Genomic DNA, 12864 nt, shown 5'->3' with positions numbered 1-12864 from the left:
ACACGGAAGCGCAGAGAGGTGGCATAACCCGGGGTAGTGGGGAAGAGGTGGGCATGGAGAAGGTACCAACCCGGGGCCCTATTCTGGCAGTGCCACTTAGCTGTGTGACTTCAGACAAGTTACTTCACCTCTCTGATTTTCCAGTTTCTCATCTGGGAAATGAGGGAGATAATACTAGCTGCCTCACAGAGTTGGCAAGAGAATTAAATGAGATAGTTCATGCAATTCTGTTCCTCTAATCAACTCTAGGAGGTAGGCGCTGTTAGCACCCCGTTTTCAGTTGAGGAATTGGAGGTGAAGTGACTTGCCCGCGGTCACGCAGGTGGTATGTAGCAAATCCAGCTCACCTGGTCCAAGTCTGTGCTCTTAGCTGCCTTCTCTGCTGCCGGGCATGTGCCAAGTGCTAATGTACACGCTACTCCAATTATGATCTTGAAAGATTCGGTTTGGCAGAGTGAGTGCCATGAAAAGCATTCTGGGCAGGTTGCCCTGTACGTGCGAAGACTTGGAAGAGAACTCTGAGAATCCAGGTGTAGCCGGAGAGCAGGGCTTGCATGGAGGGGCAGGGGACAGCTGAGCTGGAAGAGGGGAAGTGTGTGCAATGAGAAATTGGGGTGGGAACTGCAGGTAAGAGGAGAATCTGGGTGTGGGATGAGGATGTGGGACAGGGCTGGGGCATGAGGCTGTGGCACTCCGTTTCCCTGGGCCTAGAGTCGCAGCTTCGGGGCAGCTTAGGTTCTGGCCCCTGGGGGAGACGCCCTCCATCCTGCAGCTGCGAGCTCTGGTTGCTTCTGGAGGCAAAGGAGCCCTTGTGGTCGGAGGGGCCTCTCCAGCCCAGGCCAGGCAGCTTACTCCCTTTCCCGGCTTCCTCCCTTCCCTCTCTGGAGGGAGGAACACACACACACACAAACACACCTCCATTTAGCCGGGCCCCACCCCCCACACAAGGAGGCAAGGGGCAGGGCAGGGCCTCCTGGCTAGGAGGCTGGGCAGCAAGGTTGATAAGACCAGGAGCCTACTGCCCTCCACAACTGTGCCGGCTGCTGCCCGTGCTGCTGGGACCATGAGGGTCATCTCTGGTGCCAGCCTCATGCTCTGCGGTCTGCTGCTGCTGCTCCTGGTCCCACGCACACTTGGCCTCGCCCCCCAGCCCAGAGGTGAGGGGGCCTATGTGAGGTGGGGAATGATGGGGGAGCAGCCCCTGGCCAGCAGCCTGGGGGACTGGGCACTGAGACGGGCAGAGATTAAATGGGATCAGAGATGAGGAGAGGGGCAGGGAGGTGGGGTGGCCAGCGGGCTAGCACAGGAGCAGACGGAGATGGTGACACTCCTAAGAGCTAGGGCTGGGGTGGCCCTCAGTCTGTTCTGTCGGGGGACACGAGTGAGCTGCTCTCTGGAGCCCCAGCATCTTTCCTGGGGTTTCTCAGCCCCGGGCTGCCCTCAGGGGCTGTGCATGCTGCAGGGACTGCTGTCTCTTGGGTCACTGAGGGCAGGAACCCCACAGAGAGCAGCTGAGGTCTGGAGCTGCACCAAGCCCAGCGCTGAGCTCATGGTTCTGTGATGATGAGCCTACCGCTGGGATGGGAGGTGGGGGCGGGTGCTCACCACTTCTGCTCACCAGCCCCTGCACACTGTGCCACTCCCTATTTCAGCCTTGGGTACTGAATTCTCAAATGCCCAGCTCTTCCTGTACAGATGGGGAAACTGAGGCTGGAAGGAGGAAGACCTATGACTACATAGTGAGAGAACCCCAGAGCCTCCTGGCTCTTGATTCACTGCTATTTCCCTCTCCTTCTCTGGGCCTCAGCTTACCCATTTTTTGGTACCCTTATCTAGTGGGGACCAAGGAGAGGCTGCAAGGTCATCTCTAAGGTCCCTTGAGTGATTCTGGTGCCTGGGTGTAGGGCATGGTGTCTGGTGGCTGGGCGAGCTGCACAGATGTGCTGGTTCCTGCATCTTCCTGCACCTCCTGTGGGAGAGGGCAGCTCAGTTCAGACTCAGTTCTCTTTGGACTGAGCCCTGCTGGCCGCGGGCCCAGGCCCGTGACTGCATCAAGCAGTAGCCTTCCTCCCCACTGAGCAGGTGAAACGGAAGCTCCTGAAGGTACAGGGACCTGCTCAGGGCCCCCGGGTGCCTGAGCTACGATCTGAAGCCCTCTCTCCCTCACTCCAGTTCCAAGCACTTCCCAGCACATGGTGCTACCTCCCAGGTGTCTGGAAAGACATCTTTCATTGGAGTTGTGTCTCAGGGGCCTACCTGGACAGCCTGCCAAGGCAGCTGCTAGAAATTTCTGCCCCTTCCCCTACCCTTGGGTACCAGCCAGCAGGCATGCGCCGGCCTTGGGAGACTGAGTCCACTTTGCTGATTTGTTCTGATGTCCAGATGCAAGAGGCCGTGTTGACGGGCACTGTGCTGGGCCTCAGGCGGGTCCACCCTGGAGGGCCACCCTCGGGCCCGGCCTCCCAGCCTGGAGAAACAGCCGACCCTTGTTTGCGGAGCGTGCCGGGCTCAGACCTGAGAAGTGGGTTGGAAAGGCTGCCCTAACCTTTGCAGCCCCCTGAACACCCACTGCACACCCTGCCCCAGGCGGGCACCCTGCGTGCGTGTTTTCTCATCCTCAGAGGATCCTGTGAGGACGGGGTAATCAGCTCATTGTACAGATGAGGAAACTGAGGCTCAGAGAGGTGAGGTGAGTTACCCCAGGCCAGAATTTGAGCCTCTCCTTCCTAGGAGCTGAGCTGTGGGGTCTTTAGCAAATTGCTTGGCCGAGTGCCCACGTGCTGGCAAAGGCTCCAGTCCAGTCTGCTCTGCCTGAGGCCTCAAGTCTGGACCTAAGTAGTCCCGATGCTCTGCTCCTTTGTCTGAGTGTTTTGGCCCCGCCTCCCGACCTCTGCCCTCTGCTCTTTGTCATCTCCCTCCTCCCCCTCCCAGGGCACCTCTGCCGAACCCGGCCTACGGACCTGGTGTTCGTTGTGGATAGCTCGCGCAGTGTGCGGCCGGTGGAGTTTGAGAAGGTGAAGGTGTTCCTGTCGCAGGTCATCGAGTCGCTGAACGTGGGGCCCAACGCCACCCGGGTGGGCGTGGTCAACTACGCCAGCTCCGTGAAGCAGGAGTTCCCGCTGCGGGCCCACCTTTCCAAGGCCGCGCTGCTTCAGGCCGTGCGCCGCATCCGGCCGCTGTCCACGGGCACCATGACTGGTCTGGCCATTCAGTTTGCTATCACCAAAGCCTTGAGTGATGCTGAGGGTGGCCGCGCCAACTCCCCCGACATCAGCAAGGTACGTGCCCCCATGCTGGGGCCCGGCTGTTTGCAGGTTCCCACTGGGTGCTGAGAGCTTTGCCCACATACGCTGGAGTTCTCCCCATACCCCTAGGAGGTGGCCATTTACAGATGGGAGCAGACCCAACCAAGAGAGGTGCCGGAGCTGAGCCCCTCTTTCCCCATCCTTCTGATCCCTGGTGAGGACAGGATTATTTCATCTAGTTGACCTTGGCTTCCCAGCCGGTCCTCCTTGAAGGCAGAGTGAGAGAGTTCCGATGTTTACATGACGGGTAAGGGCGTGGACCCTGCCACCAGCCTGTACAGGTTCAAGTCCCTGCCTCACCGCACTAGCCTCTGAGTGAGTTACTTCATCTCATGTGCCTCAGTTTCCTCACCTATAAAGCGGCAGTAACATAATGCCTTCTCAAGGGGCTCTCAGGAGGGCTAAGTGAACTCATAAGCACAAAGTTCTCAGAAGCCCCATGTAAGTATTAGCTATTAAAAAAAATATAAGCCTTAGACCAGGGATCCCCAACCCCCCCAGGCTATGGACTGGTCTGTGGCCTGTTAGGAGCCGGGATGCGCAGCAGGAGGTGAGCAGTGGGTTGGGGAGAGAGGGAAGCTTCACCTGTATCCACAGCCGCCCCCTTCGCTCACATCGCCACCTGAGCTCCGCTTCCTGTCAGATCAGCGGCATTAGATTCTCGTAGGAGCGTGAACCCTCCTGTGAACTGCGCGTGTGAGGGACCTAGGGTGCGCGCTCCTCATGAGAATCTAGTGCCTGGTGGTCTGAGGTGGGGCTGCGGCCGTGATGCCCGTGCTGGGGTGCGGCTGCAGATACAGATCATCATTAGCAGAGAAGTTTGGCTGCACCAAGAACACCCTGAAACCATCGCTCCCCACTCCCCCAGTCTGTGGAAAAGTTGTCTTCCACGAAACCAGTCCCTGGTGCCAAAAAAGTCGGGACGGCTGTGTTAGAGGAGAGGGGCTCAGGCAAATGAGGCGATGTTCCCCAGATGCACAGTTGGCGAGGGCTCCAAGCGGAGTGCTGAGCGTTTCCACAGACCTGCACCCATGTGACAGTTTCAGGACTCGGCCCAGGGCCTGTGAGTCCAGCCAGGTGTCCTCTCCCGCGCTGGTCCTACACGGACTCCAGCACCTCCCCATCACTGGCTGCTCTGATTGGACTGAGGATGTGCCATCTGCCTGCCCGGGGCCCCAGCCCCGAGAAGCACTCTTTCTCACCCCCTTGTGCACCCCCCTCTGGCATGCAGTACACGACTGAGACATGAGTGTCGAGTGGACACAGTGCTGCTCAGAGGTGGTGTCTCCACTTTGCAGAGGAGGGATCTGAGGCCCAGGGAGCTTAAGCACGGAGCCCAGCAAATAAGTGGTAGAAGCGCTCCCAGGCAGCAGCATATAGCCCCAGTCATCATGGCCCTCGCAGAAATGGCATATCGGGCGGCCTGTGGGTCTTAGTGGGAGTCAGTTACAGGTTTTGACATGAGGTTGATGGGTCGTGGCGACTGGGAGGGTGTGGTGGCCCCGGGCGATCCTAATGGAGAGAGGTGAAGGGGATGGTGGAGACATCTGTAGCTGCCACATCTGCAGAGTTAACCGTTTCACCCCAGCTCAGGCCAGTGGCCTGGGGTGGGTGAGTAAGGAGAGTTCCTCCACTAGCTGGAACAGAGACAGAGGTCTGGGGGAGCTGGCACCAGACATTAGGGGTTCAGCCTAGACTTTACCTGTGGGAAGTCCTTCAAGGTGGATCGAAAGTCCCAAGACTGGGCTGCAGGGGGACTCGAGGAGACTGGGCCTCAGAGGAAGGCATGTGGCAGTGAGTCGTCTCAACTGGGTTGTCAGTGCAGGAGCCCCGGCCTCTGGAGGGGAAGAGATCATGCAAGCTCACTCCCCAGGGGACCAGGGCAATGACACCACAAATAACAGTTCCCCTTCCTGGCTTCTCACTCTGAATCATCTCACTTGAACCTCACCATAAGCCTCTTTCCTAGATGAAGAAATGGAGGGTCGGAGCTGAGCTGTGATTTGTGGGGTTGCATTTCTAACCCGGGCCTTTCTGAACCACCAGGGCCAAGCGTGGGGACCCAGGAATCAGAAGCAGGTCCAGGTCAGAAGCAGAGAAGCAGCCCAGGGGGCTGGATGCCAAGTTCTAGACTCTGGTAAAGCTATGAGGACGCAGCTTCAGGGCAGGCTCAGGCACGAGGTGATGAGGGCCAGGCTCAGCGCCAGCGTCCCCTCCTGGCTCCCTTTCCAGGGTGCAGAACAGGGGAGCCTTATGGGAGGACAGCAGACAGTCGTTTCCTCTGTGGAAAGGACAAGTAGCATCTGGGAATGGAGAGAGAAAAGGTGGCATCTATGGGGGACTGGCTCCCTTTCTCTGCTGCCCTCTGGTGGCCAAAATGCAGAACTGCATGGTGTTGGCACATTTGCTTGGCCACCCGTCAGACGCCCCCGTCTGGGCAGGGGAAGGCATGGTGCTGACCTCTGTCTGCCTGAAGTAGGAGACATCCAGAAGCCCTTCAGATGGGAGAACACCTCAGCCTTGCCTCTTTCAGTCAGAGGAAACCTGTCTTCTCTTCCTCTAGCCTTTTCCTCTTCCCTGGGGCAGAACCCTGGAGGGGAGTTAGATTCACCTGCAACCAACTAGCCTCAGTCACCTCTTCTGCCAGCGGTCCCAGGGCTTACTGGAGGGCAAAGAGCCGCGAGGGGGGCCCGTTCCTCACACGTTTCCCCATGTGTGGCAGGTGGTTATCGTGGTGACGGACGGGAGGCCTCAGGACAGCGTGCAGGATGTGTCTGCCCGGGCCCGGGCCAGCGGCATCGAGCTCTTCGCCATTGGCGTGGGCCGCGTGGACAAGGCTACGTTGCGCCAGATCGCCAGCGAGCCACAGGAGGAGCACGTGGACTACGTGGAGAGCTACAGCGTCATCGAGAAACTGTCCAAGAAGTTCCAGGAGGCCTTCTGCTGTGCGTGGGGCGGGGCCAGGATGGGGGCGGGGCGAGGGGCGGGGCAGGGGGCGGTGGCCTATAAGAGCAGCGACTGAGCTAGAACTAGGAGCTGGGGTGGGGCCAGGGCTGACAGGGTAAGGCGAGGCTGACCCAGGAGTGGATCCCCAGCCCGGGCTGAAGGGATTTTGGGAGAGGCGATGCCAAGACCCCTTTTATGTGGCAGGGTCCTGGTAGGGACCTAGGGGAGGCGGGAATCCAGTAAAGAGAGGGCCTGGAAAAAAAACCTGTGCGTGTTTGGATGTCGGTGGGAGGGGTTAGGTGCTCAAGTGTTCTCTTGATGCAGGAGGGTCTGAGGGGCTTGGGCACCGGGCGGCAGAAGGTTTACAGTCCTTTGAAGAGGGGAGGTGGGCTTGTGGACTGTCTTTGGGACGTGACCAATCAGAAGGGGTGGGGTCTCGAGTAGGATGGGGCGGGGCCAAGGCAGGGACTTTCCCTCCCATTTGTAAGATGAGTCTAAGAAGACCAGGCGTGTTATTGTGAGAATTCCGTGAAGTAACGCATGGTGCTCTATAGGTGGTATTTAACAAACACTTGTCAGAAGTCTTGTGCATGCTGTGTGCTTCGCTGCATGTGTTGTTCTAGACGCATGGAATACAGCAGTGAACAGAATGGAACACAAAAGCTCCCGCCCCTGTGGCCTTTACCTTTTTAGCAGGAAGTTTTAGTTTTATCATCAGCATTATCACCTTCTTCAGGGATGTCAGCCCTGGTGCAGTGATTCCAGCATTGGGATGAGGCTCTGGGGCTTGGGCCTCATGTAGTTGAGAGCCGCAGTCTCCCTGAGTGAGGGCCCATCCTGGCTGAGATATTCGAGGCCCTGTGACTGTGAGATTCTGAGTCTCCTCCTGTCCCCACAGTGGTGTCAGACCTGTGTGCCACAGGAGACCATGACTGTGAGCAGGTGTGCATCAGCTCCCCGGGCTCCTACACCTGCGCCTGCCGCGAGGGCTTCACCTTGAACAGTGATGGCAAGACCTGCAATGGTCAGTGGGGCTGGACACAGGCAGCCATGGGGAGGGTGGGTCAGGGAGGGGATGGGGCCTCGGCTACGCCCCAGCCCCTCTGAGCCTCCCCACACTTTGCCTGTGGGCCAATCTGCAAAGGTGGTAGATTCCTTCTAGAGTTTGACATCGGCTGAAAATTCTCATCTGATTTCCCCTTTTTGACACAGAGGGTGGTGGGTTTGGTGTGGTGGAAGGAATCACATAGTCTTGAGTTCAAATCTTGGTGCCACTACCTCTGAGCCTTGTGATCTTTCAGTTTTCAATGCTGTAACACAGGCCAGGAACTTTGGCTTTATAGAGAGAGCTTTGAGGACAAGATGGGATGAACCTTGGCACAGAGCGAGGCGTGTGGGAGGTGCCCAGCCAGTGGCCGGAGGGACGACTGCCTTTCAGCTCCATCTCCTTGCCTTCTCACACTCCCTAGTCTGCAGCGGTGGCGGGGGCAGTTCGGCCACTGACCTGGTCTTCCTCATCGATGGATCCAAGAGTGTGCGGCCGGAGAATTTTGAGCTGGTGAAGAAGTTCATCAACCAGATCGTGGACACGCTGGACGTGTCAGACAAGCTGGCGCAGGTGGGGCTGGTGCAGTACTCGAGCTCTGTGCGCCAGGAGTTCCCACTGGGCCGCTTCCACACCAAGAAGGACATCAAGGCGGCCGTGCGGAACATGTCCTACATGGAGAAGGGCACCATGACCGGGGCTGCCCTCAAGTACCTCATCGACAACTCTTTCACTGTGTCCAGTGGGGCTCGGCCTGGCGCTCAGAAGGTGGGCATCGTTTTCACCGACGGCCGGAGCCAGGACTACATCAATGACGCTGCCAAGAAGGCCAAGGACCTTGGTAGGTGCTCCCTCCTGGCCCCTGAGCAGCAGTGATGACCAGGGCTGCATGGCAAACCCCAACTGTAATTTATCTTAGCATCTATTCTGATCAGTGCCCGTAACCCAGCTTCAAATCTGAACAAGGAAGGATTGGTTCATCTATGTCTTTCTTATATGGGTGCCAAAACTGAGGCCCCAGAAAAGTATGTGGCTTGTTTTGATGGTCCTTTAGTGAGTGGAACTTTCCAGTTGAATGTTCCCAAGGACATACCAACTGTTGGAAGGCAACTGTTACCCACTTTGGGATAAACCTGAGCTTTAGTTTAAGTCCCAATTAAGTGAGGGTAATAATAACTACTGGATGATGGTTATAAGAGTTAAACGAGATTACAAAGCTCCCAGTGTAAAGAGTTAGTGCAGGTCTAACACAGAGCAGAATCTCAATAAATGTTGATTTCCTTAATGTCTTTGTCCCAGGCGTTGTGCCTGCAATTCCAGCAGCTGCCACCAGGAGGTATCTGGGGTTGCTTTCCCTGGGGGGAATCTTGCAAGTGGCTGAGCCACTGCTGCTCGTCCCCATCACCATCCTTACTTGTCTTGGCTCTCTTGGCAGGCTTTAAGATGTTTGCGGTGGGTGTGGGCAATGCCGTGGAGGATGAGCTGAGGGAGATCGCCTCCGAGCCCGTGGCAGAGCACTACTTCTACACGGCCGACTTCAAGACCATCAACCAGATTGGCATGAAGTTGCAGAAGAAGATCTGCGTGGGTGAGCGAGGCCAGGGCTGGCCTGGGTGGGAGGGGCAGGGGGGGCCCTGGGGGTGGGGCATGGAGCCATCCTGGAACTGGACCTGGGTGGGGAGAAGCAGGAGCTGGGGTGGCACCACGAGTTGGCAGAACCAGGAGGGGGCTGGCCAGTCTAACTCTTACTGCCAGCACACGTGTATTTTCTGAATGCTCATTACATGAATGACACTGTCCTCAGTGGTCTCCAAGGATTAAATCATTCAATTCTATTTGGTAGGAACATTTTTATCCCCACTTCACAGACAGGAACACCTAGGCCTGAGGGGTAGAACAATTGTTAATAACCGGGGAAGCTGGGATTGGAATTCTTGTTACTGGAGTCCTTTATCAGGGCTCTGGGCGATCAGGAAGACGTTCAGGGGTCGCCTCCATCACTCCCAGGAGCTCTGTCTCAAGAACCTACACACCTCTGCCCCTCAGGTGTTCCAGGCCACACACTCCCCTAGACTCCCTAGTCTTGGCTCTGGGCAGTGACTGCTCCGCCTCCCTGCCTGCCAACCACTTACCATGACCTTGTCTTTCTCCACTTCTGGTCCACTCCAGAGGAAGACCCGTGTGACTGTGAGTCCATTGTGAAATTCCAGGCCAAAGTGGAGGGACTGCTGCAGGCCTTGACCAAGAAGCATATCCTTTTCCAGAGGCCGATGCAGGGAAGGGGAGGGGCCAGGGGCCGGGGCACTGTGGGGAGAGGAGAGGCGACCATGCTGCTTTGTGTGGTGGGGTTGGGGCAGGCTCCTCTTTCCCTGCTCCCTGCTGAAGACAGGCTGGGTGCTGGCCAGAGAGGCCGACACCGGTTTTGAGACCGACCTTGTCAAAAGTAGTGGCTTCTAGAGTGTAAATGGAGAAACTGAGGCAGAGTTCAAGATCTAGAGATGGACACACAGAGTCCTGGACACATTTAGGAAAACATGGTGCCTGTGGTCACCCGTCTTCTCAGGCTCTTGGCAGCGTGACCAACAGCGGCCCCCGCTCAGATGGGCCTGGTCAGGATTAGGTGGGGGCCCAGCAGGCTGACACCCGCACCTGGGCAGACTGGGTCTTCAGGGCCATCGTACTGGCTGGGCTTCGGAGAGCACCATTCTGAGGGCGGTGGACGGGTGAGGCTGGACATCGGGTGAGGCTGGACATCAGCGAAATCACATGCTGTGGCGGGGGTGGGGGTGGGGAGGGGGTGGTGGTGGTGAGAGAATGCCCTGAGGGGGGCACTCTGCAGGAAACAGGAAGCGGGGGCCCTGAGTGCGGGTGCCACTCCCTCCCTCCCTTCTCTGTCAGCCTGCGCCTCTCCTTAACTCTGGGCCCACTGGAGGCTGTGAGTAAGCGGCTGGCCATCATGGAGAACAGGATCATCTAAGGCCACTGGTCCCGCTGTGGCGCCTCCACCTCTCGGCCCCAAGCACAGCTCACGGAGTCCTGCGTGTGTCCCCTAGAGCCCTGAGTTTAGTCTAGCTTTGTCCTTTAGTGAGGGGTAGGTGGGGGGGCCCTGCCCCTGGGGTGGCACCAGGCCTCTCCTTCTCCTGCCTTCGAGCCCTGCTCAGGGGAGTGTGTGTCAAGTGCGTCTGCTGGAAGGGTGTGGTGTCCGCGAGCACGTGTGTGAGTGTGTGTGCACGTGTGTGCCCGAGGGCCAGGGCGTGTCTGGGAGCAGTGCAAGAGCAAGTACACAGGCGTGAGTGTAACTGGGACTGCATTTGCATTTTTTATCCAAAAGCTTAATATATTCCTCTTTTTAGTTAACCCTTCATGACTGCGAGTGCTGTGAATCTTATTCTGAGTTCTCTCTATTCCTTTCTGAAAAACAATTAAAATGTGATTTGACTGAAGCACTGAATGGGCCGGAGGCAGCGTGGTTATTTGGGGGGCAGGGGAAAGGACGGACGAGGGGCACAGCTGGGTGGTGGCACTGGTGGGAACAGCGATGACAGAGACGGCTCCAAAGCCCCAAACCCGCTGATGTTTGTCCTGCCTTCCAGTGACACATTCATTTCCATGGTCTCATTTCATGTTCCCGGCAGCACTGCCCAGAGCAGGCCCGAGTCCTCCCCGTTCCACGGACGGGAAAGCTGAGCGTCCCAGGGAGAAGTGACTGGCTCAGCGCTGGGCCAGCTGCAGCGACAGGACTTGTATCCAGGACTCCAGGTCCTGAAAAGAAAAAGGCACAGGGCAGAGGAGCTATGGCTCCTGATCAAGCTTCATTCATTCATTCATTCATTCAGGCAAAACACAGAGTGTACACCCCATGTCAGATGGTGGGGGGGGGCCACTTCTGAAATAGACACAGTCCCTGCTCTTAAGGGACTCAGAGTGGAGCAGGGTGCCCAGCCACCCCCCTGTAGCTGGAGGACAAGACAGTGGGTTTGGGTTGTACACAAGGAGTGCATGTGTGAGAGAGAGGTGGCTGGAAGGGTCCCAGCCCAGGTGCCCGCATTGGAGTCCTCTCTGTCGGTTCCTCGTGTTTCAGAAGCTTCACCCCACCCCCAACACAGACGGCTACAGCCCCCCAACCCCCGCCCAGGGACAGCACAAGGGAAAGACTGCTCACCCCCGGGTCCCCCCAACCCCACCGGGGTCTGCCGGCCTCCCCTGGGCCCCTCTGGATCAGCCACCCCTCTGGAATGTCAATCCCTCACCTCCCAGCGGGGAAGCTTAGGTGATTTTCTGAACTCATCCTAGTTTAATGGAGCATTTTTAGTGTTACTACCAGATTCACACTTGAGAGCAGGTAAAAGGCTTTTACAAGAAGCTCAGAGCATCCTGGAAGATCTTCTTCCTTAGAGGCAGTTCGGGGAGGCGGAACGACACCAGCAGCAGCACTCAGGGGCCACAGTTGCACAGCAGACAACCTCACAAGAGCAGCGTGGCGTCACCTAACCACCCCGGGACGGGACCCGGCCACCGTCATCTGGGCGAGGGGTTTTCCTGCTGTCTGAGGAGACTCCTTGCCATACACCCCTGTGGCGATTGCTCAGCCCACACGTCCCTTCTTCTGAGACTGCCCCCCGCCCCCCACAGGGCTGGCCCATGGGACTTAGCTGATTGCTTGGGCCAGTGGGTAGACAGGCCGGGCAACTGGTGTCTCTCTTCTGGGAATTTGGACACGAGGACCTTAGCTACCTGGCCGCTGGTCCTGGAGCCGGGGGGTCTGTATTTTCCTCCAGGTGCACTAAAAGGCGGAGATTGGAGGCCCCCAACCTCAGGAGAGAAGAGAGGAGCACATGCCGGGCTGCTGATGGCTTTCCAGTTGTCTGTCGCTGTGTGACAAACTGCCGAAAAACGGGCTGGCTCCAAACAAGCCTCACTATTGCCATGATCTCGTGGGCTGCCTGGGCTCCGTGCCCACCCACGATTTGCGATTGTTTGGGTCTCAGCCAGGCTGGGACTTCCAGCATGACCACTCACGTGACTGCGGCCTCCGTAGGGATGGCTGAGAGGCGGGGCCTCCCTCTCTCTCTCTCTCTCTCTCTCTCTCTCTCTCTCTCTCTCTCTCTCTCGGTTTCTCTCTCTCTCTCTCTCTCTCTCTCTCTCTCTCGGTTTCTCTCGACGTAGTCTCAGGGCCTTACCCTCTCTGTGAGGTCCCTCCAGCAGGGGACCTGGACTCCTCACAGGGCAACTCAGGGCTCCTGAAAACTTTTCAGGTCTGAGGCACACCCCCAACCCAGTTGGCATTGAATTACTTTCATTGCATTTTATCGGTTGAAGAAGCTGCAGGCCAGCCCAAATTCTAGGAATGGGGAGACCAACTCCTCTTCTCCATGGGGGACCATAACAAGGACTTCGTGGCCACTCTTCACCCACCGCGTGGGGTCATTGCCCGGCTGCCCTCATGGGACCACTCAGTCAGATGCCTGGGAAACCTTCTCTGCGAAGCTCAGCGCGGTGGAGTCGGTTTCTGTTTCGTGCCCTGTGACAGCCCCGACTCGGCTGTCCCCTCGCCTCCACTTCCTTCCA

General features: G+C 57.7%; 1 protein-coding gene across 1 annotated transcript; it reads left to right on the top strand.

Annotated features, from left to right (window-relative positions):
• The first annotated feature begins 1063 nt into the window (after positions 1–1063).
• On the top strand, positions 1064–10675 carry MATN1 (matrilin 1). Its single transcript, XM_045858830.1, has 8 exons — positions 1064–1157; positions 2932–3278; positions 6028–6250; positions 7150–7275; positions 7721–8137; positions 8732–8884; positions 9466–9546; positions 10224–10675. The coding sequence occupies exons 1-8, from the start codon at positions 1064–1066 to the stop codon at positions 10271–10273; spliced, it is 1491 nt and encodes a 496-aa protein (XP_045714786.1). The 3' UTR covers positions 10274–10675.
• Positions 10676–12864: the final 2189 nt, after the last annotated feature.

The sequence above is a fragment of the Phyllostomus hastatus genome, unplaced genomic scaffold (assembly GCF_019186645.2).
Source record: "Phyllostomus hastatus isolate PE091 unplaced genomic scaffold, TTU_PhHast_1.1 phas_scaffold_182, whole genome shotgun sequence".
In the NCBI taxonomy this organism is placed as follows: domain Eukaryota; kingdom Metazoa; phylum Chordata; class Mammalia; order Chiroptera; family Phyllostomidae; genus Phyllostomus; species Phyllostomus hastatus.
The sequence above is the reverse complement of the archived record's forward strand: the minus strand, read 5'-3'. Positions and strand labels throughout refer to the sequence as shown.

Coding starts and splice junctions, on each gene's coding strand:
- MATN1 (XM_045858830.1), top strand. CDS start 1,064: ATGAGGGTCATCTCTGGTGCCAGCCTCATGCTCTGCGGTCTGCTGCTG. Junction 1,158..2,931: donor CCTCGCCCCCCAGCCCAGAG/GTGAGGGGGCCT, acceptor TCCCCCTCCCAG/GGCACCTCTGCCGAACCCGG. Junction 8,138..8,731: donor CAAGAAGGCCAAGGACCTTG/GTAGGTGCTCCC, acceptor CTCTCTTGGCAG/GCTTTAAGATGTTTGCGGTG.